Source organism: Manis javanica, chromosome 15 (assembly GCF_040802235.1).
Source record: "Manis javanica isolate MJ-LG chromosome 15, MJ_LKY, whole genome shotgun sequence".
Lineage (NCBI taxonomy): Eukaryota > Metazoa > Chordata > Mammalia > Pholidota > Manidae > Manis > Manis javanica.
In genome coordinates, this window is record NC_133170.1 from 59646595 (window position 1) to 59672841 (window position 26247).

Genomic DNA, 26247 nt, shown 5'->3' on the forward strand with positions numbered 1-26247 from the left:
GGCGCGGGCCGCCGGGCCTGGGGACGCGCCTTGCCAGAAATAGCTACCTCCTGCTGCTTCCCCGGCTGCCGCCACCCGCGGGCCCGCGCCCTGCCATTACTCGGGGCCTCCCGGTCCCGCCCCGCCCGCGGGCGTCCGGCCGGGTTTGGGGCAAGGCGCGAAAGAATGTGGCGTCACCTTGAGCAAAGGACCGACCGCGTAACTTCCGACGCCCCGCAAGCCGCTGCAAAAGGGCGCTGGGCGTCTGCTTTCCCTTCTGCAAAATGGGGGCCCGGCACGGTTTAGGAGGAACTCGGTGAGGCAGGCCTGACCTTGTCACGAGGAGGGCCCTCCTTTGCCTCTCCTGTGAAGTTCCCAACCCCAGGAGAGCTTTTGGTGGGGGCTGGGATGTGCTTGAGGAAAGCTTACAGCAAGTGGGTGCAAGGAGCTCACCTTGGAGGCCCTCCCACCAGACTCGCACCCATTGGTTCAGCAGAGTGGGGGACAGGACCTGGGGTGGAGTGACATCTCCAGGCTCCCTTCTTGGAGCCCTATGTGGACCTCCCTCCCACCCTTAGTCCTGGCAATCCAGACACCTTCTTTATAGGATACCCAGAGACCTCTAGGGAACGTCCAGGGATCCTGCTGCCCACCACCCTCTGGGAGAGAAGAGACCCCATAAGGCCTCCAGGATTGGTGGTGCTGGGCCCACCATCACCCAAGCTTCCTGGGCTAATGAAGCCAGTGAGAGTCCAGCAGAAGCCGGTTCCACCCCTCCAGGAGGAGGAGGCCTGGCACACCCCAACCCCTCCCCTTCCCAGCATAAGCAGGCTACTGGTGGCCTGAGCACCCCCGAAAGGATGTAAACCAACCAGAGGGTACATCTTCAGGTTCTGAGGGTTGACACTGGGTGGGGACTTCAAAACTTTGGAGAGCCCCCCTCCGTGGGGTTGCCTCTCCTGTACAGAGCAGTAGGAGCACCCTGTGCAGCCGGCGGGCCTGTCAGACCCCTTTTTGGCTCCCATCCCCTCAGGGATGAGCAAGCCCACACTGGCAGGCCTCACGTGGGATGCCCAGCTCCAAGGACAAGAGGGTCCTTTCTCTGCCTTCACCTCTGTGTCTCCTACGCAAGGGCTCATGCCTCCAAGCCTTCCTTCTGGGGGCCTCCCCTGGGCTTGGGGTCTACTACCCATACCTCTGACTTCCCTGAGGGTCTGCAAAACCCCTTGCTTAGCAAGTCAGGCCTCCTGAAGTCCTGTTCCTCTTCCCTGGAAGACACAATAAAATCCTGACACTAGCAATTGACTTGGCTTCATTGCAATGATCTGTTTATTTACATCACTTCCCAACTCTGAGCCCAAGCTCCAAGCCAGGGCATTAGCTGAGACTGTCCCAGATGCCACAGGTGGGGGCTGCAGCCAGACTCTATCATTGCATACCCAAAACCTACCCCACACAGGCTCTCTTCTGGCCTCTGGCACAGATAGAGTTGCTAAAGCCTTCTTCCTGGCTAGAAGTCGTTAGGCAGGATGATATGACTGACTCAGAGTTGGTGTACATAACCGAGTTCTGCCAGAAAGTGGGCTGGCCCACGCCCTGCTCAGAAAAACAGGCTGCTGCTCTGACCTGTGGGTCAGTCTGCTCTCCAGTTCTCTCCTCTCCTCCCTTCTGCTCCTGCCACAGGCTGGGAGGTGCTCTGCTTGTTTCTGCTGGGTGTAAGACTGTGTGGTGAGGATGACTGTACGTCTTTGTGTGGAGCGGCTGCAGGGCCCAGCAAGAGGCTTTGTACCCAACTACAAAGCTGCTGGAGTCTGTCCCCTGCCCTAAAAAAGCCCTCTGTGGGCCCTGCCCTGGCCAGACACCTCAGTCACCCACCTCAAAAGCCAGCCCTCAGTTCCCTCTGCAAGATGCCATGAAATCCTGGTCACTCAGACTCTCGGCAGGCTCAGTTCGTGTGCACAGAGGGACCGCACATGCCCAAGGACTAGCTGTCTCACGGAGTCCTGGGCATCTCTTGCAGCCACCCATCCTGTCTTCAATGTGTGAGAGGGTTGGTGTGAGGGGAGGGGTGACTGGAGATGCCTCATTCAAGGCCAATAGTCTCCTCCAGTCACTTTTCTCGGCCTTTCCACTGCTACCCTCTCTGGAAGCCTGGGAGGGGAAGGACCAACCCAAGAATGCCAACCTTCAGGATGGTCAGGCTCCAGGTGTGCTTCATGGCTGGCCCTGCCCAACCTCTCTCCCAGAAGCACAAACCTAAGCGGGGAGGGGAAGTGGACCAGGCTTAGTCTGCCCCTCCATGTCTCTGGAGCCCCTGTCCCTGGGCGAAGGGTTGTTTGAATCTTGGCTCTGGTGGTCACCGAGCCTTGCATGAGATTTCGGTCTAAGTGCACGCTCCTGATGCTTGCGAGGGCTGGAAACCCATCTGAATTTCCTCCAGAAGGCCTTGGGCCTAAATCTAGATGCATCAGGAGGAAATGTAAAGGCTCTTTTGCCAGGGAAACAGCTATGGCAAAGTGAGCATGCTCAGATCATGCCAGGAAAACACAACTGACCGTGCAGGGATCCAGGAGGCCAAGATGGAAGACTAGGTTTCTGGGACCCCAGGAGACTATGGATAACTGGGGATTACTTTTCCATGATTTGTGGGATTTTATTGCATACTCATTTTTTAATGTCACTGATCTCTGTTTCACTGTGGACTAAGTCCCAGCACTCCCCCTACCCTGCCACCGACAGAGTCTAGTGTTTAGTGTGGGGAAATAGCAGGAAATGTCCTGAGGGAGGAGGCGCAGCCCAGTCCACCTGAGGGAGAAGGTACAGTTAAGGGGTGTGTGAAATGAAGACAGAACTGATCTGCTATTTCATTCAACAAATACATACTGGATACCTACTGTGTACCAGGCACTGCTATAGAGGCTTGGGAATCATCTGTGAACAAAATATTTCAGAAGCCCCTGCCCTTGCAGAGCTTAAATTCTAATAGCAAGAAAAGAGAGACTATAATATATACAAGAAGTAAATTGTATAGTGAAAGGAAAGCAGCAACACACAGCAGCAATTCACCGGAGAATTCCGCTTTATTAGGGAAAGGTGCTGGGTTATTTAGGAAGGGGCATGGAGTGATTGTGGTGTTACTTCTACGGGGCTGGTGGCTATTGGCTAGGTGCTGGGATTGGGAAGGGGACGAGAGGTGATTGGGCTTCAGGAGGCACCGGCGGGAACTGAGGACCCCCCACCCCCACCCCCAAGAGAAGCCGGAAGTTCGCCATCTTACTGGTGGGGGCCCTTCATATAGTATATCATGAATTAATTGCATAGTATATTTATTATAAGTTATAAGAACAATTTTTTTAAGGGTAAGGGAATTCAGCAATGGGAGAGGGTTAAATTTTAAATAGGATCTACAGGGAAGATGACATATGAGCAAAGACTTGTCAGAGGTGAGAAAGTGGGCCATCCAGAGATATCCAGGGAAGAGCTTTCCAGGCAGAGCAGACAGGCAGTGCCAAGGCCCTGAGGCAGAAGTGTGATGTGCTAGAGAACTAGAAAGGTGGCCAGAGTGGCTGGAGCAGAGGGAGCAAGAAAGAGGGATGATGAGTAAGGAAGGAGAGGTCAGGGGGACCAGGTCCTGTTGGGCTTCTTCTGGAGCACTGAGAAGTGCTCCAGCCAAGGAGGGACACAATCTGACTCAGGTCTGAAAAGAAGCTCTCTGGAAGGAGCTGTGTCATAGAGGGACAAGGCTAAAGCAGGAAGTCCAGGGAGGAGGCTCTTACAATAATGAGAAGAAAGTGGCTGGTGGCTTAGACCTTGCGGATGGGAGTGAGGTCATGAAAAGTTGGAGATTCTGCATACATTTTGATTACAGAGCCAACAGGATTCACTGGTGGCAACTAAGAGAAAAAGAGTCAAGGTGACTCCAAGTTTTTGGCCTGGGCCACTGGGAGGAGGGAGTTCCCAATACCTGAAATGGCTGAGGAGGAACAGGTGCTGAGTTTGAGGTGCCTTCAGATATCCAAGGAAAGATGTCAAGTACAGGGTGGACATACAAATCTGGAGTTTTGGAGGGAGAAGATGTGGGCTGGGGACAATATTTATGTGGTTCAAACATGTTTAGAATGTATATAAGCTTTCATACAATGCTGCTGGGAATCTACTCAGATGATTTTTCTGGAGGGCAATTTGGCATCACCTCAAATATTAAAGTGTTAATACCCTTTGGCCAAGTAATTTTTAATTCTGTGATATCAGATTCTAAGGTATTATCTGTATATTACACAAATATATTGTGCAAGATGAAGTTCATTAGCAGTGACCTGGTTAAATTATATTTCCATATAGTGGGTCCCTTGCATTTGTTTAAAAAACACACACACACCACAGAAAAACCATTTCTCTGTGAATTGCTGTAGAAGTGAAAAAAAGCAAAAGGCAGGTCAATATATGTAATGTATGATATGTCATTTGTGCTCTTCAAAAATTAAAAACAAGTTTACAGATATTGGTGCTTGTGTAGGTAGAAAAAATAGCTGAGGGATAGATAATTCAAGGGGTTGAGAGGAAGATACTTCTTATTTATGTACCATTTGAATTGTTTTTTTACCATAATGATGTATAACTTTTGAAATTTAACAGTACGTAAAATGAAAAGGCAAAAAATGCATGTGGGAACCCAGAGATAAACAAAAACTCTGGCCAGCAGAACAGGTTATAAAATCAAGGTAGCTCAAGAAATCCCCTTTGTGCTATTGAAGTCTTCACAGGGGAGGCAGCTGGAGATCGGCTCAGAAGGTGACAGCCCTTTGTTACTGGGGCAGGGCTTGAACCATTTGTTTATTCAGTTGTCAGAGAGCAACAAGGGAATTGGATGCTGGGCAGGTCAGAATCAGGGATGAATACAGCTTATCAGGCAGAGAGATACCTACTAGCAGAAGAGGGAGGTGAAGGGTGGAGATGGGGGAGGTACAGAGGAAAGGGGAAGACAAGGGAAGAGAGTGAGTCATTAAAAAGGAAAAGATACTGTTGAAAGGCCCAGGAGGACAAGGACAGAGCACAGACTGTCACCACAGAGGAAATGGAGGGTTGCTGGAGACCTTGGCTTGGAGAGCAGAGGGGGCTGAAGCCAGAGGGAGGGGTCAGAGAGAAAGGGAGAGACCTCTCCCCAGGCAGGGTCAGACTCCCTGTGATCTTCAAGACTGTTGTGAGGCAGGATGGAAAGGCCAAAAGTGATGGCAAAAATCCACTGTTCTGTCTTTCTCTAATGTAGGGAGGGGGCCAGGGGCCTTCACAAGTGGAACTGCTCCTAGCCAACAAGGCCACTCCTCATATCAGAGCAGTGGATCCCCCCGGCAGACCATTCTGCTTCCCACACACAGCTCCTTCCTGCACCAGGTACCTGGTAGGATATGGACAACTGGACAAAGCAGCCCTCTTGCCCAGTTTCCCTGCACCTCCACCTCCCACTGTGCTACCTCCTAGCACACACACAAGTCAGTGATGGGAGCAAGGCCTGCACAGGCTCTGTCTACGGACTCAGAATGCTTGGGCAAATAATTATGGGGTCCCAGCTACCTGGAGGGCAGGTATGGGGCATGTCATCAGTGGAGAAGAGAGCAGCTCATGGAGAGCCAGAGCTTCCCAGCATGGAGGACAAAAAAGGCACTGGAAAGGATGGATGAGGGAGCCACCTCAGAAGCAGAAGCTGCTCAGCTCTGTGGGTACGCATCCTGGGGCACATCTCAGGAAGTGGTTTTCAGGCCATTAAGTCATGCAGACTTACCCCACAGTGAAAAGTGGCTGGTCCTATCAACTGTGAGCAGAAGCCATGGTGTGCCAATGGCAAGGCACTGTGGTGCCAAGCTGCTGCCTGGACCAGTGCAGTGTCTCCCCCGTGCAGTGGTGATGTAATTGCCTGCCTGGTTGCCCACTCGGGATGTCTGGGAGTCATTCTTGGCCCCTGTTCTCACTGCCACTGTCCTTGGGCAGGTCTTGTCAATTCTACTTTCCAGATCTACCTCCAACCAGCTTCTCTCGCCCTACCCCAAGTTCCCTTCATCTGTCCTAGCCTCTGCAAGTTTCCTAATTGATTCCCCTCATGCCTCTTGCTTCCCTTGTCTGTTCTTTCACAGCAACCAGTGATCCTGGTAAAACACAGAGCAGACCATGACCCACTCAGCTTAAGAGCCTTGACGGCTCTTCTGCTGTCCTCAGAATAGTTTAAATTCCCTGTTGCCTACAAACCCATTTTTGACATGCTCCTTACCCACCAGTTCCATTCTTCCCCCTCACTCTTAAGTTCCACTTCCCGAACTTTGATCCCTTTGCGATGCACTCCCAGAGGACATGACGGGTTTCCCCTGCCAGGTGTGACCTTTCCCCTTCTCTCCTGGCTTATTCCTACTCATTTTCCCCACTTTCTCCACTTAAAAAAAATTGAAGTATGATTTTTATATAGTAAAAAATCATCCTTTATACTTCTGTGGGGCTTGCCAAATCTGCTTCTATGGTTGTGTAATCAAAATAGAGATGAAATATAGGTAGAACAGTTCCAGCACCCAGAAAATTCCTCAGTCTTTGAAGCCAAACTAATTTCAATCACCAGCTCCTGGAAACACTGATTTGTTTTGCGTTTTCCAGAATGTCCTATAAGTGGAATCATTCAGCATGTAAGTAACGTTTTGAGAAAGGTTTTACCTAGCATAAGGTATTTGCAACTCATCTGTGCTGTGGTGTTTCCTCACTGCGAGGAGTATCCCATTGTAGATATGTACCTCCACCAGTGGATGGGATATTCGGGTTTTTTCCGTTTTCTTTTTCTCATAACTTTTTCCTGACATTCCGGAATCTAAGTCTCACATTAGGAATAAAGCCACCATAAACATTTTCAGACTCGGTTCTGTGTAGACGTTTTCATTTCACTTGGGAAATACCTAGGGGAGGGACTGCTGTGCGTGTCACTTTGTAAGGAACTGCCAAACCGCTTCCAGAGCTGCCCTGCTGGTTGGTATTCCCATCGCAGTACGTGAGAATCCGAGTTGCACATCCTCACAGTCACTCATTGAGAACATCGGCTTAATTTTAAAAATTCACTATTTACTTAATTTCTTGACATGCTACGAAGCGTGCAGTGGTATTGCTCTGCGGTTTTAATTCCCACTTGCTTGGCGACTACGCCGATGAGTCTACTCACTCTTTAAACCTCTGCTTGGCCTTCACTCTGCCCGAAGAGCCACTGTTGGCGCTCACGCTGCAGGATGGTCCCGTCCCTGCAGTCCCGAGACAACCAGCTCGCCTCTCCGCCTCGGCCGCTGTTCTACTGTACCTGCTGCTCTGCGCCCGGTCTCTCTCTCACACACCCGCACACACCCTCACGCACACCCGTATACACTCGCCCAGGACACCGGGCTCCTCGACGACAGACACATCTTACTTCCTCTTGCTTCCCAGCCAACAGCGCAGACCTGAAACAGAATCTTTGTAAATAAACACTGAACGAGCGAACTAATGACTGCTTTACAGATTAGAGATTGATCGGACGAGAACGTCTCACACTAAGAACAAGCGACGCTGGGAAAGACAGCACTCAGGGAGACGCCTACGCGGGCGCTGCCTCCGGGGCTGAGAAGCGGAAGGGGCGGGACAGGAAGCGGAAGTGAGGCAAGAGGCGATGGCGTCATCGTTGTCATGGAGACTGGACAGTTAGGAGACCCGCAGTCTGCGGAGTCTGGGTCCTACGCTTTCTCGGGGGCTACGTGGACGCTCACGTCGCGACTGGCCGGGATCCGCAGCCCCAGCCAGTCCGCCCGGCTGTCCTCCATGGCCCACTCCGAGGCCTTCCACTGCGGTGTCTCGGACCGGCCGCGCCGCCTGGCGCCTTTGCGCGAGCCGCATCTGCTGCGCCTGCGTCCCACTTCGCTGCGCTCCCAGGACATCTCGCACTTGCTCACAGGTGTCTTCCGCAACCTGTACTCGGCCGACGTGATCGGCGAGGACGTGAGCTCGAATCTAATCAAAGCCCGCGGGAGCAAGAATGCGCGCCACGAGCAATTCGTGGACGAGTTGCAGCAGGTGAGGCGGCTCGCGGGCTCCAGGGCGGGCTCCGGGACTCAGCCTAGAGCCGGTACCGGGTGCAGGGGCTGCCTCTGGGGGAGCTGTCAGGTCGGTACTCCAGGCAGTCGACCCTCCAGAGAAGGACGTTAAGTGCACCCATCCGGCATATACCTGCGGCACCGCCCCATTTCTTCACATACACGTACACGTTATGCATTGCATCTGTAGTAAGAGGGCAGGGCACTTAGCTGAATAGCTGCCGTTCCCTGGAAGTGGTAAAGCTAAAAGCCACCCGCCTTTGGGGATTCTGCCTTCATATCACAAACCACAGTGTTAACCGGGCGTTCATGCCCAAACTGTAGGAAGCATGCCCAGTCTCGGAACAGCAGCTCTGCCTTTTCCCAGTGCAAGCAGGGAAGAAGCTAGCTGGGATCGTCCGCTGACTCTGATTGCTGACCACGCTCTCATAACGCGCTTAAAGGGGGTCTCAAGTGAGCGCTTTCAAACTGTTGAAGGAGCTCACAGCTAGAGGCTACCTACTCTCTATGCTCCCTGCAGCCAAGTAGCAAGCCCTCCATTGCAGGGGAATCTAGGTAGCGCAAACCTCTGTCTACCGCAGGTGCTGTGCTAACTTGTGTTTGATATTTCAGAGTTAGGATGGCAACTCTCTTTCCCATGAAACCAGGAGTCAGAGACAGGGTTTCAGGCTCGACTCTGTTACTTTACTCTGAAACCTTTAAGCCATTTCCCTCTTGGGTTTCTTTTCACATCTGTTAGGTTGGACCAGATGGTGTCTATAGTCCTGTAACTGTCTCATGTTTCACGGGAAGCCTGGATGCTGGGGTGAGGTTGAGCAAAGCTACATAATTCACCATATTTTGTGCCTTTAATCATCCACCTGTCAGATTCGGAAGCTCTATAAGCAGCGGCTGGATGAGGCTGAAATGTTGGAAAGACACATCATTCAGGCCCGTGCACGGGCCCTTGCAGAGAAAGAGAGGTCCGTGCAACAACAGACCAAGGTGCAGTTCCTTGAGGCTTTCATCACGTTGCCGCCAGGTGTGTATAAAGAACTCCCACATGCCTTCGCCCTGATTCTACAGCTGCTAATACATTACGTATTTGTTCCATTGCCCACTTTGTAGTCCTCTTCGTCTGAACATTTGGAGAGCAAGTTGCAGATTCGATGTTTCCTTTCCACAAAACTCTCCAGAGTGCTTGTTTCCAAAATAGGGACATATAACCAGCATGCAACCCTCCAAGCCAAGTCAACAATGGTAGAGCATCACCCAGCACTTCACAGACCCCATGCAGATTCCACCAGCTGTCCCAGGGTGGCTTCTTCTCTCTGGTCCATGATCCTATATAGGAAATCATGTTGCATGTAATTGTCATATCTCTTTCTCAGACTCTTTTTTTGGAACAATTCCTGATCTTTTCCTATCTTTCATGTTCTTGATGTTTTTTTGCAGTTTTTTTTATTATGGTAAAATACACCTAACAAAATTTATCATCTTAACCATAGTTCAGTGGTATTAAATAATTCATAGTGTTACACAATTATTACCACCATTCATTTTCATGACTTTTCATCTTGCTGAATTGAAACTCTGTGCCCATTAGACACTAATTCCCCATTCTCCCTCCCCCAGCCCCTGATACCCACCATTCTCCTTTCTGTCTCTATGATTCTATTCTAAGTGCCTCATATAAGTGGAATTATGCAGGATTTATCTTTTTTGACTGGCTTATTTCACTCAGCATGTCCTCAGGGTGCATCCATGTTATAGCGTATTGCAGACTTTCCTTCCTTTTTAAGGCTGGATAATATTCCATAATGTGTATATAGCACATTAAGCTTATTTATTCATCTATTGCTGGACTCTATGGTTGCTCCCACATTTTGTCTATTGTCAACAATGCTATGAACATGGATGTACAAATATCTCTTTAAGACCCTGCTTTTAATTATCTGGGGTGTATACCCAGAAGTGGAATTGCTGGATCATATGGTAGTTTCATTTTCAATTTTTTTGAGGAATTGTCATACTGTTTTCCATAGTAGCTATAGTGCACAAGGGTTCCCATTTCTCTACATCCTTACCAACACTTGTTATTTTCTGCCGTTTTTGATAGTAGCTATTCTAATGAGTGTGAATTGGTATCTTATTGTAGTTTTGATGTGTATTTCCCTGCTAAAAATTAGTGATGTTGATTAGCATCTTTTCATGTGCTTAAGGCCATTTGTGTATCTCCTTTCTTTTAGCCTTATGTTTTTATTTGAAATATAGTTGATACACAATATATTGGTTTCAGGTATACAACATGATTCGACAATTAAATACATTACTAACTGCTCACCACAGTAAGTATAGTTACCATCTGCCAACAAGATATTGCAATATTATTGACTATATTCCCTATTATGTACTTTCATCCCCGTGACTATTTTATAATTGGAAGTGTGTACCTCTTTATCTCCTTCACCTATTTCACCCACCTCCCTTCACATCCTCCCCAGTGGCAACCACCAGGCTGTTCTCTGTGCTTATTCTATTAACGGCCTCTTGCATCTCATCCAGTCTGCTCTTAAGTCCTTCCAGAGATTGTTTTATTTCTGTATTCGCCCTCCCAACTTGATCCATTAGCTCTTGCATATTTCTCTGCAGGTCCATCAGCATGGTTATGACCTTTATTTTGAATTCTTTTTCAGGAAGATTGGTTATATCTGTCTACCCAGTCCCTCTCTTGGTTGTTCTCTGGGTAGTTCTGGACTGGACCAAATTCTTCTGCCTTTTCATGGCAATAGAGGTAGTTGTAGGCAGGTAGCATGTGTGTCAGCTGGGAGAACAAAGTCCCATCTGCTTGCTGGCCACCCTGCCCTTCTCTGCACACTGGAAGCAGGCTCCGGTTAATTTCCTGAGCCGCCGCGGGTGGGGCAGCTGTCGGGGCAACCCAGAGCCCTACAGGGAGTGGCAGGCGCGCTGGGTGTGCTCTCCTTGGAGAACTGTGCGTTGCCTCGGGGCCTTTTCTGTCTGTGCTGGGCAGCTGCGTGCCTGCGGTGGCTTGTGGTTCTGGCCCAGGTGGCTGTGCTTGGGAGGGGACTCTGGGTGGCCGCTGTGGACGCGGCTGCTTCCAGGCTGCTCTGCCGCTATGGCGGGCCGCACCAGAGGGGGAACAGGCAGGAGGCTGTTTATCGCCGAGAGGGGCCTCCGAGCTGCTCTGCTGCCCCCAGGGGGTTGGGGCGCCCGCAGTTTCCCGGGATTCCCAGCTGCTGGACTAAGTGTCCCAGGACGCCTCCGTCCAGCTGTGGGGTCCCTGTCCCTTTAAGACTTTCAAAAGCACTCGCTTTTCTTTGTCCCAGGGGCGCTGGCTGCAGAGACCCACTCGCAGATTTTAGTGTCCTGTTACCCTAGCACCTGTGTGTCTGCGCTCTGGTGCGTGAAAGGAAAGGAGCGACACACAGCAGCAATTTACCAGAGAATTCCGCTTTATTAGGGAAAGGTGCTGGGTTATATAGGAAGGGGCATGGGGTGATTGTGGTGTTACTTCTACAAGACTGGTGGCTATTGGCTAGGTACTGGGATTGGGAGGGGGGTGAGAGGTGATTGGGCTTCAGGTGGCGCCGGCGGGAACCGAGGACCCCCAAGAGAAGCCGTAAGTTCGCCATCCCCCTGGTGGGGTCCCTTCATTCCCCCCTTTCTCCTCGATGGGGTTGTGGACTTTGCTTTCTCTCTGACTGCTTCCTGCTGAACTGGAGCGGAGAAGGGAGTGAGGGCTTGAGGACCGGGAGGAAAGGGTTGATAGGACTCTCCACAGTAAGGATGAGTAGGTGTGGACTTCTTCAGGTTGGAAATCAATGAAGGTTCCCTGTAACCATAGGTCGAGGACCTGTTGATTCCAATGATGCCAAGAGGATATGGGTGTCAGGAGCCAGGTGTCTGCAGCCATTGTTTCCAGGAACAATTTCCAGCGGAGAGAGGGGTCCATCTCAGCATGTGGTGAGGAGGTCACGTGAGGGTGAGGGATCTTCTGTGGCCAGAAGCTGGTAGTTCCTGAGTAAAAGCTGGTTGAAAGTCTGATTAGAGATTTTTCCGACTTGGGATTTGATGAACTTTATTATACAGGGTAAGAAGAGACAGGTGAGAAGAATTATTATGGGGCCTGCAATGGGCCAGAGCTACGTAAGGAGGGGGTTTGTTAGTATTGAAGAGAATGGGTTGGACTTGGAAGCAGAGTGGAGGCTGGAGGCAAGGTCGGTGAGTTTGGTAATGTCAGTTTCCACAATGCTGGATTCGTTGATGTAATAGCAGCACTCCTCTTGAAGGAAGATGCAGGTGCCGCCCTTCTCGGCTGTAAGCAGATCTAAGGCCCGCTGGTTTTGAAGGGTGACTGTAGCTAGCGAAGTGACCTGTCTTTGGAGAGAGGCTAGGGAATCGGCAGTGGATGTCAGGGCTCCCTCAAGTTTGGCGTTGAGATCTTTAATTGTCCATAGAGAGTGACTCAAGGCCTCTCCTGAAAACCCTGCCTCAATGGCTGAGGTGGTCAAAGAGATACCGACCATGATGGGAAGGAAAGCAGCCCTTTTTGTGCGTGAGGGCAAGGGAGGTTGGAGCTCAAGAAATTCCGCCATGCTGTAAAGTGTAAGCTGTGGGATTAGGGTGACGAGAATGCAGGGTGTATTGGAGTTGGGAGGCAGTGAATTGAAAAGACTGCCATTACACCAAAAGAAGTGTCCCGGTTGTGTAAAAGTCTTAGAGCCGGAGGTAGGGGTGTAGATAGAGAGGCAGTGAAGTGCGCTGGAGGGGGGTGGAGTTGGGCCTACACAGTGGTGGATGGTGGGATTATCTGCGTATTCTGGTTCTCATAGGGGTATGTCTGCCAGGGGGCAGAGGGGTTCTCTTTCTGCATGGAAGGAGTAGTTGGAAATAATAAGGGGCACGGCGGCCAGCAGTGGGCGCTGTAGTGATGCGCACAAGAAACAATTGGCGGTGTTGAGGGTGTGGTTGAGAAAGATGGTGGTGTCCTGAATGAGCTGTAACCAAGAGTAGGAGGAATAAGAAGATGAAGAGGCGCCGTCAAGAGTTTGGATAATGACTTTTTCAGAATGTCTGATATCTGATGCAACTTGAGAGATCTGGGAGCGAGAGGGAACATACTCTCGAGAGATATGAAGGGTACTGTGGGGGGTCAAGGACCCCCCATAGTAAATAAACTGAGGCTGTGACTCCAGCAGCCCATCGAGAGTCCCAGGGATCTGGGATTGATAAGGAGAATGAGCCGTTGGGATATTTCATGAAACGGTTGGAGTAGTAATACTGTGGGTACCGGGAGTTACTCATGTAGTGAATGGCGCAAGACCAGTAGGGACATCTCCTGTAGGTGTCTGGCTATCGCCTGCAATAGGCTTGTTTTTGGTCATAGAGGAAGCAGAGGTAGGGAGAATAAGGGTAGCTGCTAGTGAACACTTCGGTGGAGGGAGGAAAGTGGAGGTATAAAGGCTCAGAGCAGCTTTTCAGAGGACAGTCTGATGTGGCAATGAGGGCAGTAACTTTTGTTTGATGCTGTGTGTAAGTCTGTCTGACTTTGAATCGCCATACAAAGGAAGCTGGGGTGGCGGGGAAGACAATAGGAATGAGGAAAAAAAGCGAGAGAGCAGTAAAGGAGGAAAAAGTCATGATTCAGGTATGGATGGCAAAGGGGGTGAACGGGATTTTGGAGGAAAGAGGACAGTAAGGTCAGAAGTCTGGAGGGAGGGAGAGTCTGTAAACTTTTGTAGGTTAAGAGATCGTTTAGGTGATGTGGGGACAGAATGGTAAGGGGCACCCTGAATGTCAGTTTATGAGCTTCTTTCTGCAAGAGCTGTCTAGCGGCTAATGCTCGTAGGCAGGGGGCCCATCCCCAAACTGTGGGGTCTAATTGCTTGGAAAGATAAGCTACTGGGGCAAAGGATAGGCCATAATATTGGCCTAGGTCTCCTAGAGCTTGACTGGACCTCTCATGAATGTATAATGAGAAGGGTTTCGACAAATCAGGGAGATGGAGAGCTGGGGCTTCCACAAGGGCTCGAGGGAGCTTAATGAAGGAGTGTCGGGGTAAGGAGGATAATGGTTCTTCAGGGGGGCCCTTGCTGAGGTCGTATAGGGGTCTTGCTAACAGGGAGAGGTTAGCGATCCACGCTCTAAAATACTCAGCCAGGCTTAGAAAGGAAAGGACTTCTATCTTGGTTTTGGGAATGGGCAGGTCAGAGAGGAGCTGTTTTCTGTCTAAGGTAATGGACTTTCTTTGTTGAGATAGGAGGAATCTGAGGTAAGTGACAGAAGGGGAAGAGATTTGAGCTTTGACGGGGGATACTTGGTAACCTCTGGAAGCTAAAAGTTTAAGTAGAGAGGCAGTGTCAAGATGAGACTGTTCTCATGAGGGACTGCAGAGTAGAAGATCGTCCACGTATTGTAATAAGGTGGACTCGGAATGATCATGATTAAACTGTTTGAGGTCCTGAGCTAGGACCTGTCTAAAAATATGGGGACTATCTCGGAAGCCTTGTGGCAAAACTGTCCAAGTGAGTTGTTCAGAATGTCTTGTGTATGGGTCCGTCCAGGTGAAGATGAAAAAATCTTGGGAGGAGGGGTCTAAAGGGATAGAAAAATGCGTCCTTTAGATCTAGGACTGAGAAGTGGGATGCTGAGGCAGGGATCTGCAATAAAAGGGTGTATGGATTTGGAACTAAGGGATGGATAGGGACAACGGCCATGTTGATGAGGCGAAGGGCTTGGACGAGGCGGGAAGATCTGTTGGTTTTTTTAACAGCTAATATGGGGGTATTAAACGGGGAGTGAGTGGGTCTGAGGTAATTTTTGTTCAAGAGATCTTGAATGATGGGTTGGAGGCCTATGAGGGCTGAAGTGGTTAGGGGATATTGGGCCTGACAGATACACTGAGAGGGGTCACATAATTTGATAGAGGCAGGAGGACATAGAGCTACGGAGGGGCTTGTAATGTCCCAAACTTTGGGATTTACAGGGTGTATGAGGGCGGAACTGGAACTTTCATTGGGTAGAGGGGATCGTTGGCTATGAGGGCCATCAGAAAGGGAGTACTGGGGGCTGTGGGAGTGGATATAGTTATGGAAACGTGGAGGAGGGAAAGGATGTCCCGTCCTAGTAAAGGGATGGGACATTGGGGCATAACTAGGAAGGAGTGGGAGAAAGGTATGGGATTGTCTTGGATTGTGCATAAAAAGGGGGGGTTTTAATGGGAAAATCTGTTTACCTCCTACCCCGACTACAGGAGTAATGGCAGGCATGGTAGGGCCTTGGTATTCTCGCAAGACTGAGAAGGTGGCTCTTGTATCTAGGAGGAAGGAGATGGGGCGACCGTCTACTATTAAAGTAACACTGGGCTCCTGTTTGGTGATGGAAATGGTCGGGCGAGAAGCCCCCGGGCCCCATCAGTCTTCTGCCAGCCCCACTACGGCGGGCTTAGGATGGGAGTTGTTAGTCCAGCCTCCCCTTCAGGTGGCTGGGCAATCAGACCCCCAGTGGCCCTTTTTGTGGCATCTGGGGCATGGGGTGGTAGGAGATCTGGGGGAGGGGCACACCCTTGACGAATGTCGTTCTTGTCCGCACTTGAAACAAGCTCCTGGGGGGCGCTTGTTTGTAGAAGGGCGCCCAGGTTGTGGTTTTATCAGCTGGGCTAACATTTGGAAATTGGCCTGATCAGCCTTTTGTTTACGGCATTCTCTCTCTTCCTCCCGGTTATGGAAGACTTTAAAGGCCACTGTTAGGATCTCAGTCTGTGGGGTAGCGGGGCCCTGTTCTAACTTTTTGAGTTTAGCTTTAATGTCGGGGTAGCTTTGAGCTAGGAAGTATGTCATAAGGACATGTCTTCTGTCAGGCGTTTCTGGGTCTAGGCTGGTATACTGTAATAGGGCTTGAGTGAGTCTGTCTAAGCTATGTCCCAGAGGGGGGGGCGATAATTTTGGGAGGCCTTCGGGACCGAGTCTGAGGGGGACTGAAGGGTTCTGGCTCAGTCTGTTGGGGAGTGATGCAGTCCAGCCACGCCTAGTCGAGCAGGTCCTGAAGTGTGCAAGGGGGGCGAAGAAAATAAATAAAGAAAGAAAGAACTGGGAGGGCTGACGCTCCTACACGTCGCCAGCCAGCAGCCCAGCTGCTTACCTCTGCCACTCCAGTTGGGCTTAAACTCACAACTCTGAGGTTAAGAGTCCCATGCTGTGCCAACTGAGCTACAGCAGGGCTCCTGTTAGTTACTTATGGAATGCATAAACAGAATGTCCTTTGTTTTCCATTCTTGCTACATCGGCGAGTAGGGGAAGGGCATAGCTAGAAGCAGGGGTGGTGTTTCTACACATCTTCAAGGTCTCCCTATTTTCAGAGTGAGGAGTCTTGGCTCATCTTCGAGGACAAGATATGTTTTTGTGGACAGATAACTTCTAAGGACTGCACCAGTTGTTCTCAAGCTTGTGCTTTCTCATGCTGCGTTCGGGGAAGGTGCTTTCTTATTCTGCTTACAAATATGTGAGAAGACAAAGGCGGTCTCTAACAGGGAGAAACAGGTGATGAGGGCAAAGATGGAGGAGGCCCCCGGGACTTAGTTAAAGGGGGGCTGAAAGGTTCAGGCTTAATCTGCAGGGGAGGAAGGTGGAGGAGGTGAGATGGGGGAGGAGATGGTGGGGGAGGAAGGGAGAAAGGCTGTTGTAGGAGAAGAAGGGGAAGGGAGTGAACGGGAGGCTTCTGCGGGGGCGGCGGCTTGCAGGCTAGGAGAACTTGGGGGTGGGGGAGGAGGCGGAAAGCTTCGATATAGGGAATCTCCTTCCATTTTTTCAGGCGCTGGCAGTAGTTAAAGAGATCGGCCAGTGATGTTAGGATCAAGAGTTCCCCCTGAGGGCCATTGGTTGTTATTGTCTAGGGGGTATGTCGGCCAATCTTGGGAGCAGTATTTATGGAGAAGTTTTGGTTTTATATCAGGTGTCAGGGAGAGGGTAGCCAGATGCTTAAGCAGGCATTCAAGAGGTGAACTTTCACGGAGGGATGAGGAGGCTCCCATGGTTAAAGGACAGAGAAGGAGACAAACAGGGGAAGACAAACGGAAATCCTCGGACCGGAGGCAGACGGCAAGGAGACAAAGGGCGTCCCCGATGATCCTTGGTGGTCTGCGGAAACTCGTATACAAGTCGGAATTTCTTAGGAAGTGTGGGTCGTCACCCAGACTTCTCTAAGAAGGCAGAGTGCCAGAGTCATGAGGTACCTAGCGCTAGGAATTTTCGGTGGACGGAACGGATTTCGGCAGACAGAACGGAAGGACGAAGGGGGAAAAGGGAGTGTTTTCATCCACAAAGGAGTCACCTCGTTTATGGCTGTTGGAGGAGGGGCCTGAGGGCCTGTCGCAGCTGTGAAGGCCTGAGGCGGGGTTTATGGCTGTTGGAGGGGGGGGCCTGAGGGTCTTCAGCAGCCGTGAAGGCTGGAGGCGGCAATTTATGGCTGTTGGAGGGGGGCCTGAGGGTCTGCTGCAGCCATTAAGGCTGGAGGTGGCAATTTATGGCTGTTGGAGGGGGGCCTGAGGGTCTGCTGCAACTGTGAAGGCCGGAGGCGGGGAGAGTTCCCTCCTCATCCCTGAGCGTCAGAGCCTTGCTGGACAATCATGGTCAATGGCACTGCAATAGCTCGGAGAAGAGTGGCCCACTCCGGGGGAAAACTTACCTAAAGGCCAGAGAGGAGTGGTGAGTGTGATGAGCCAGCGCCGGAAAAAGAGGACGAGGGCAAGCTGCTGCTGGTGTCGGGGGAAAGACGGGGCCCAGTTGGGGTGTCCTGTCTCCTGGGTTTCGGCACCAATGAAAGGAAAGGAGCAACACACAGCAGCAATTTACCGGAAAATTCCGCTTTATTAGGGAAAGGTGCTGGGTTATATAGGAAGGGGCATGGGGTGATTGTGGTGTTACTTCTACGAGACTGGTGGCTGTTGGCTAGGTGCTGGGATTGGGAGGGGGGCAAGAGGTGATTGGGCTTCAGGTGGCGCCGGTGGGAACCGAGGACACCCCCCCAGGAGAAGCCGGAAGTTTGCCATCTTACTGGTGGGGGCCCTTCAGTGCGGATGGCTAGGGCTGGGTATTTAGCAGTCCTGGGCTCCCTCTCCCTCCCCGCTCTGACTCCTCTCCTCCTGCCAATGAGCTGGGGTTGGGGGGTGCTCGGGTCCCACTGGGCTGTGGCTTGGATCTTACCCCCTTTGCGAGGTGCTGGGTTCTCGCAGGTGTAGATGTAGCCTGGCTGTTGTCCTGTATTCTCTAGTCTCTTTGTTAGGCATAGTTGTATTTGTTGTATTTTCAAAAATATATATGGTTTTGGGAGGAGATTTCTGCTGCCCTACTCATGCTGCCATCTTGGCTCCTCCCTCTGTTCTCTGTGTTTATGAGTCTATTTCCGTTTTGTTTGCTTTGTTGTGTTTTTTAGAATCAACAGTAAGTGAAATCATATGATATTTGTCTTTCTCTGTCTACTTATTTCACTTAGCATATTGCCTGCTAGGTCCATCCATGTTATTGCAAACAGAAAGATTTCATTTTTTTTATGGCTGAGTAATATTCTGTTATATATATTTACCACAGCTTTTTTTTTTTTTTTACCATTCATCTATCAATGAACACTTAGGTTTTGTTGGTTGTGTCCTTTGCTGTGCAGAAACTATTTAGTTTGATATAGTCCCACTTATTTATTTTTGCTTTTTTTCCCCCTTGCCAGGAGCGAATATCCAGAAAAAAATTACTGATGCTAATGTTCAGTTTACTGCCTATGTTTTCTTCTAGGAGTTTTATGGTTTCAGGTCTAATATTTAGATCTTTAATCCATTTTGAGTTGGTTTTTGTATATGGTGCTAGACAATAATCCAGTTTCATTCATTTGCATGTAGCTGTCCAGTTTTTCCAACACCATTTATTGTCTTTTCCCCATTGTATATTCATGGCTCCTTTGGCATTTATTAATTGAGCATATATGCATGGGTTTATTTCTGGCTCTCTATTCTGTTCTATTGGTCTATGGGTCTGTTCTTACGCCAGTACCATACAGTTTTAATCATTGTCGTTTTTAAGTATAGTTTGAGGTCAGGGAGCACAATATACCCAGCTTTGCTCTTCTTTCTCAAGATTGCTTTGGTTATTTGGAGTCTTTTGTGGTTCCATCTAAATTTCAGGATTATCTGCTCTATTTCTGTGAAAAATACCATTGTTACTTTGATAGGGATTGCTTTGAATCTGTAGATTTCTTTGGGCACTATGGCCATTTTAAATATATTAATTCTTCCAGCCCATAAGCAAATGAATCTTTCCATTTATTTGTGTCCTCTTCAGTTTCTTCCATCAGTGGTTTATAGTTTTCAGAGTACAGTTCATTCACCTCCTTTGTTAGATTTATTCCTAATTATTTTATTCCTTTTGATGCTATTGTAAATGGGATTGTTTTCTTAATTTCTTTCTCTGCTAGTTCCTTATTTGTATATAGAAACATAGCAGATTTCTGTATATTAATTTTGTATCCTGTGACTTTACTGAATTCATTTATTCTAGCAGTTTTTTGGTAGCTTAATTAGGGTTTTCTGTATATAGTATCATGTCATCTGCAAATAGTGACAATTTTACTTCTTCCTTGCCAATTTAGATGCTTTTTATTTCTTTTTCATGTCTGATTGCTGTGGCTGGGACTTCTAATACTTTGTTGAATAAGAATGGTGAGAGTGGGCATCCTTGTCTTGTTCCTGATCTTAAAGGGAAAGCTTTCAGGTTTTCACCATTGAATATGATGTTAGCTCTGGGTTTGTACTATGTCACCTTTATTATGTTGAGGTATGTTACCTCTTTACCCATTCTATTTATCATGTTTGGATATTTATCATGAATGGATGTTGAATTTTGTCAAATGCTTTTTCTGTATATGTTGAGATAATCACATGGTTCTTATCCTTCCTTTGTCTCCATTTTTCCTACTGTTTTTTAAATATGGTCTTTCTGTTCCTCATTGTGCAGAAGGTGTTCACTCAGTCCTTAGTTCTTAGAAAAAATTGCTCTGTATGTAGACATGGATTTGGTGTGCACATGGGATGAGGTGAATTCAGACCCTTTCTACACTATCATCTTGTATCTGAACATGCATATCTTCTTTGGGGAAAGTCTATTCAAGCCCATTTTTTTTTTTTTTTTTTTTTTTTTTTTTTGAGAGGGCATCTCTCATATTTATTGATCAAATGGTTGTTAACAACAATAAAATTCAGTATAGGGGGGTCAATGCTCAATGTACAATCATTAATCCATCTCAAGCCTAATTCTCGTCAGTCTCCAATCTTCTGAAGCATAACGAACAAGTTCTTACATGGTGAACGAATTCTTACAGAGTGAATACATTCTTACATGGTGAACAGTACAAGGGCAGTCATCACAGAAACTTTCGGTTTTGATCATGCAATATGACCTATAAACCATCAGGTCAAATATGAATATTCATTTGATTTTTGTACTTGATTTATATGTTGATCCCACATTTCTCCTATTATTATTATTATTTTTATTTTTAATAAAATGCTGAAGTGGTAGGTAGATGCAAGATAAAGGTAGAAAACATAGTTTAGTGTCAAGCCCATTTTTTAATCAATTTTTCTGTTGTTTATGGAAATTCTGTATACATTCTGGACATTAGTCCCTTATCACACATATGATTTGCAAATATTTTCTCCTATATTCTGGGCTTCCTTTTTACTCTGTTGGTATTTTCTTTTCATGTACATGGCTTTTTAATTTTCATGAAACTCCATTCATTTATTTTTTCTTTTGTTGCCTTGCCTTGGGTGTCATATCCAAGAGATCATTGCCAAATCCAATGTCATGAAGATTTTGCCATATGTTTTCTTCTAAGAGTTTTATTGTCTCAGGTCTTACATTTAGGATCTTTGATTAATTTTGAGTTAATATTTTTATGGTGCTAGATAAGGATCCAACTTCATTTGTTTTGCCTGGGATAACCAGTTTTCCCAGCATCATTTGTTGAACAGACTGTCCTTTCCCTATTGAATGGCCTTGCCATCTTTGTCAAAAATCATTTGATCATATATGTGACAACTTCTTTCTGCACTTTCTGTTCTATTCCATTGGTCTCCATGTCTGTCTTTATGCTGGTACCATATTGTTTTGATTACTATAGCTTTGCAGTGAGTTTTTAAATTAGGGAATGTAAGTGCTCCAACTTTGTTTGCTCTTTTTCAAGATTATTTTGGCTTTGAGGATTCCTTGAGATTCCATATGAATTTTAGGATGGGTTTTTCTATTTCTGCAAAAAATGTTATTGGAATTTTAATAGGGATGGCATTGAATCTATGTATCACTTTGGGTAGTATTGGTATTTTAACAATATTAAATCTTCCAATTCACTAACATGGAATGTGTTTTATTTATCTCTCTTTTAATTTCTTGCAGTAATGTTTTATACTTCTCATTGTACAACTCTTTCACCTTCTCAGTTAACTTTTAAGCATTTTATTCCTTTCAGTGCTATTTTAAATGGAATTGTTTTCATAATTTTCTTTTCAGATTGTTTATTATTAGTGTATAGAAATGCAGCTGATTTTGTGCATTGATTTTGTTTCCTGCTACTTTGCTGAATTTACTTGTTCTGTTTTCTTGTGGGATCTTTAGGGCTTTCTATATATAATATATCATCTACAAACAGAGATAATTCTACTGCTTTCTTTATAATTTGTGAGACTTTTATTATTATTTTTTGCCTGATTGCTTTGATTAGAACTTCCAGGATTATATTGAATTGAAGTGGTGAAAGCAGGAACCCTTGCCTCATTCCTGATCTTAGAGGAAAAGCTTTCAGTATCTCATCATTGAATATGATATTCACTGTTATTTTTTCACATATGACTTTTATTATGTTGAGGTTATTTCCTTCTATTCCTAGTTTTTAGTTGTTTTTATCACAAATGGTGTTGAATTTTGTCAAATATTTTTTCTGCATCGAGATAGTCATGTGATTTTTTTTCCTTCGGTTTGTTAATGTGGTTCATTATATCCATCATTTATTTCATTTTGAACCATCCTTGCATTCCAGTAATAGATCTCATTTAGTCATGGTGTATAACCCATTTAATATGTGTATAGCCTATTTCATTCAATTTATTAGTATTTTGTTGAGGATTTTTGCATCAGTGTTAATAAGGGATATTGGTCTGTAGTTTTCCTTTTTTTGTAATGCCTTGATATCGGGGTAATGCTGGCCTTGTAGAATGAGTTAGGAAGTGTTCTCTCCTCCTTAATTTTTTAGAAAAAATTAGGAGGAATTGGTATTAGTTCTTTAAGTTTTAGTAGAATTCAGCAGTGAAGCCATCAGGTCTAGGGTATTTCTTGGTTGGGAGATTTTTTGATTACTGATTCAATCTCCTTACTGGTTATAGGTCAATTCAGATTTTCTGTTTCTTTGTGATTTTATCTTTGCAGGTTTTGTGTTTCTGTGAATTTTTCCTTTTCCTTTTCATTATCCCATTTCGTGGTGTAGCATTGTTCCTGGTACTCTCTTATAATCCTTTTTATTTCTGTAGAATTGGTAGCAATGTCCCCACTTTCAATCAATTGTGTCTTCTTTTTCTTACTCCATCTAGCCAAAATTTTGTTAATTTTGTTGATCTTTTTTAAGAACTAACTTTTAGTTTCATTGATTTTCTCTGTTGTTATTCTGTTCTCTGCTTTATCTATGCTTTATTCTTTATTCTTTCCTTCCTTTTGCTAGCTTTGGGTTTAGTTTTTTTTTTTTTTACTTCCTTAAGTTCTAAAGTTAAGTTGTTAATTTGAGATCTCTCTTGTTTTCAATGTGTTTATAGCTATAAATTTTCCCCTATCCTTGCTTTCACTGTATATTGTTTTCATTTGCATTTGTGTCTAAGTATTTTCCATTTTCCCTTGTGGTTTCTTCTTTGATCCATTGGTTGTTTAAAAGTATATAGTTGAATTTGTACAATTTAGTGATTTTCCAGTTTTTCTGCTATTATTGATTTCTAACTTCATCCTATTGTGATCAGAGAAACACTTTGTATGGTATTTGTCCTCTTCAACTTATTGAAATTATATGGTCTGGGAAATGTCCCATATGCACTTGAGTAAGATGTGTATGCTGCTGCTATTAGGGTGCATGCTGTATACATCTGTTAGATTTAGTTGGTCTATTGTATTGTTTAAGTCCTTTGTTTCCTTACTTATCTACTGTCTGGTTGTTCTATCCGTTATGGTAAGTGGGGTTTTGAAGTCTCCAGCTGTTATTGTGGAACTATTTTTCTCCTGTCAATTTTTCTTTCATTATTTTGATGATCTATGATTAAAAGTGTAACTGTTCATAATTGTTACATCTTCTTGCTGTATTGTACCTTTTATTAATAGTGTTCTTCCTTGTATCTTGTAATCATTTTGATTTAAAGTCTATTTTGTCTGATGTTAGTATAGTCACCCCTGCTCTCTTTTGCTTATTATTTGCATAGACTATCATTTTTCAACCTTTCAATTTCAATCTATTTGTGTCTTTGGATCTGAAGTTTGTACCTTATATACAGCATGTATTTGGAGCATGTCTTTTTATCCATTGTGCCAATCCCTGTCTTTTGATTGGAGTGTTTAATCCATTTACATTTAAAATAATTACTGATATGGAAGAACTTCTGTTATTGTGCTATTTGTTTTCTATATACCTGGCAGCTCTTTTGTCTCTCACATTTCCTGCTTTACCATTTTCTTTTGAGTTTAGTCAATTTTTGCAGTGAAATATTTAAATTCCTTATTTCCTTTTGTATATATTCTGTACTTTGTGGTTACCATAGGGATTATATTTAACAGCTTAAATTATAACATCAGTTTAACTTCAATAACATACAAAAACTGTTTCTTTACAGCTCTTTCCTCACCCCTTTCAGTTGCTGATGTCACAGAATTACATCTTTATACATTGTGTGCCCAGAAACATAAGTTAATAATTCTTTAAAATGCATTAGTCTCTAAATTCTGTAGAAAACAAGACTTAGAGTTATAAACTGAAGCTACTATAATACTAGCTTTTAGACTAACAATTTTTTCTTTAAATGTATTAGTCTCTTAAATCATGCAGAAGACTTTTATGATTTCCCATATATTTACCTTCATTGAGATCTTTATTTCTCCATATGGCTTCAAGTTACTGTCTAGAGTCCTTTCATTTCACCTTGCAGGATTCCCATGAGCATTTCTTAAAGGATAGGTATAGTGGCAATAGATACCCTCAGCTTTTGTTTATCTGACAATATCTTAATTTCTCCCTCACTTCTGGAGGACAGTTCGGCTGAATAGGATTCTTTGTTGACAGTTTTTTTCCTTATAGTAGTCTGAATATATTTTCCCACTACTTTATGACTTCTAAAATTTCTGATGAGAAATCTGCTGATCACTTACTGAGGGTCCCTTGTATGTGATGAGTTGCTTCTCACTGCTTTTAAGATTCTTTGTCTTTCAAAATTTTTACTGTAATGTGTCTTGGCATGAGTCTCTTTTTGAGTTCATCTTACTTACATTTTGTTGAGCTTCTTCATTGTTTATATTCATGTATTTCATTAAATTTGGGAATTTTCAGTCTTTATTTCCTCAGTATTCTCTCCACCCCTTTTCTCTTCTCTTGTTCTTCTGGAACTCCCACATTTGTATCTTGGTTGGCTTAATGATGTCCTACAAATCCCATACTCTGTTCACTTTCTGCAGTCTTTTTTCTTCTTGTTCCTCAGACTCCTTTATACTGTCTTATCATCAAGTTCATTGATTCTGTTTTCTGCCTGCTCAAATACGAATTTGAATTCTTGTCATAGTGAATATTTCATTTTACTTTTTGTACTTTTCAGTTCCAACATTTCTTTTCCTTTTTTTAGGTTTTCACCCTCTTTATTGATATTCACATTTTGTTTATACATTATTTTCTTGGCTTTCTCCACATCTTTCTTTAGTTCTGTGAGCATCTTTAAAACAATTGTTTTAATGTCTTTGGTAGTTCTGTTATCAGGTCTTCTTCAGGGACAGTTTCTGTTGATTTATGCTTTCTCCTTTGGGCCATGCTTTCCTGTTTCTTTATATGTCTTGTGATTTTTTTTCTTAAAAATCTGACTACTTGAATATAATAATGTGGTAACTCTAGAAATCAGATTCTCTCCCTTCCCCAGGATTTATTGTTTTTTGTTATTGCTTTTGTTCTTTTAAATTGTTTCAGGCTGTCTTTCCTGAAGCTCAACCTAAGGCGCAAACTTAAGGTCTCATTAGGTCTTCTCTGAGCTTTTGCCTGGATATACGTGGTCATATTCTAATTTTCCCCATATATACAGTTGTTTTTTAACATCTTGTTCCCAAGAGAGGAAAAGAGAAAGATGAATGGGGGCAAAATGTGCTAGCAATCACTTCAGTTGGAGGGGAAGGGGCTTGCAACAATGGGGAGGTGCAACAACAGTTGCTGCTGGCCTCTTTCTCTTGGTCTACACCTCTGTGATCAGAAGCAGTAATATTCAGTCAGAGCACAGATCCTTTAATTTTGGAGGACAGGGTCCTTTTTGCTCACCCAGCCTCCCACAAATCGCAGGTTGCACCAGGAACATAAGCACAGGTGCCTGCCATGAAACTGGGGATGATGAATACTACTGTGCAGTTTACCACCCAAGCCTTCAGTGGACTCCAGAGTTCCAGGATACTTATGTTAGACTGATTGTGCCAGTGCAATTGTCCAGATAGACACAGATTTCTGGGGCTTCCTGTGCCTCATCTTCCCAGAATCCTCCCTCCTGACAGTTCTTGACAGTCCTGTCATCCAAGGATAGCTCTAATGTTCCTCATGACCAGACTCTGTTTTAGAAACTTTATGAGGTCTAACTTTGATTTTGGTGGGGAAAGGGGCAAGACAACTTCATAGGTGGTGCTGTATGTCTGCTTCAGAAGGTACCTGGTGGCTGATGTCTCTCTTTTCATGATGTTGGCAGCCTTTGCCTGGATCTGTTGTTTCACTAGAGGTTGTATATCATAATGAAATGCTAATGGTACTAGAGTACTTCTGTAAAGAGAAACTTCTCAGCAACTACTTTGATTACCCTAATGTTGGGCAAGATTCTTTCCCCTTATTTGCCAATTTTAAGATAATGGGTTGGTTCCGCTAACATCTTCTGAAGGTG

At 45.8% G+C, this 26247-nt stretch overlaps 1 protein-coding gene across 17 annotated transcripts in view; it reads left to right on the plus strand.

Moving 5' to 3' along the window:
* The first annotated feature begins 7423 nt into the window (after positions 1 to 7423).
* DLEC1 (DLEC1 cilia and flagella associated protein) overlaps positions 7424 to 26247 on the plus strand; it is a 68078-nt gene continuing 49254 nt past the window's right edge. For 10 of the 17 annotated variants that reach the window (XR_012125733.1, XM_073223324.1, XM_073223317.1 and 7 more), the window contains exons 1-2: positions 7424 to 8046; positions 8934 to 9087. Coding sequence is in view for 15 of the 17 variants with exons in the window: in XM_073223324.1 (XP_073079425.1) it covers positions 7663 to 8046; positions 8934 to 9087 (538 nt within the window). In the remaining 2 variants the exon portion in view is untranslated. The remainder of the gene's footprint in view (positions 8047 to 8933; positions 9088 to 26247) is intronic. The other 7 variants (XM_073223314.1, XM_073223316.1, XM_073223319.1 and 4 more) reach the window with 3 other exon arrangements.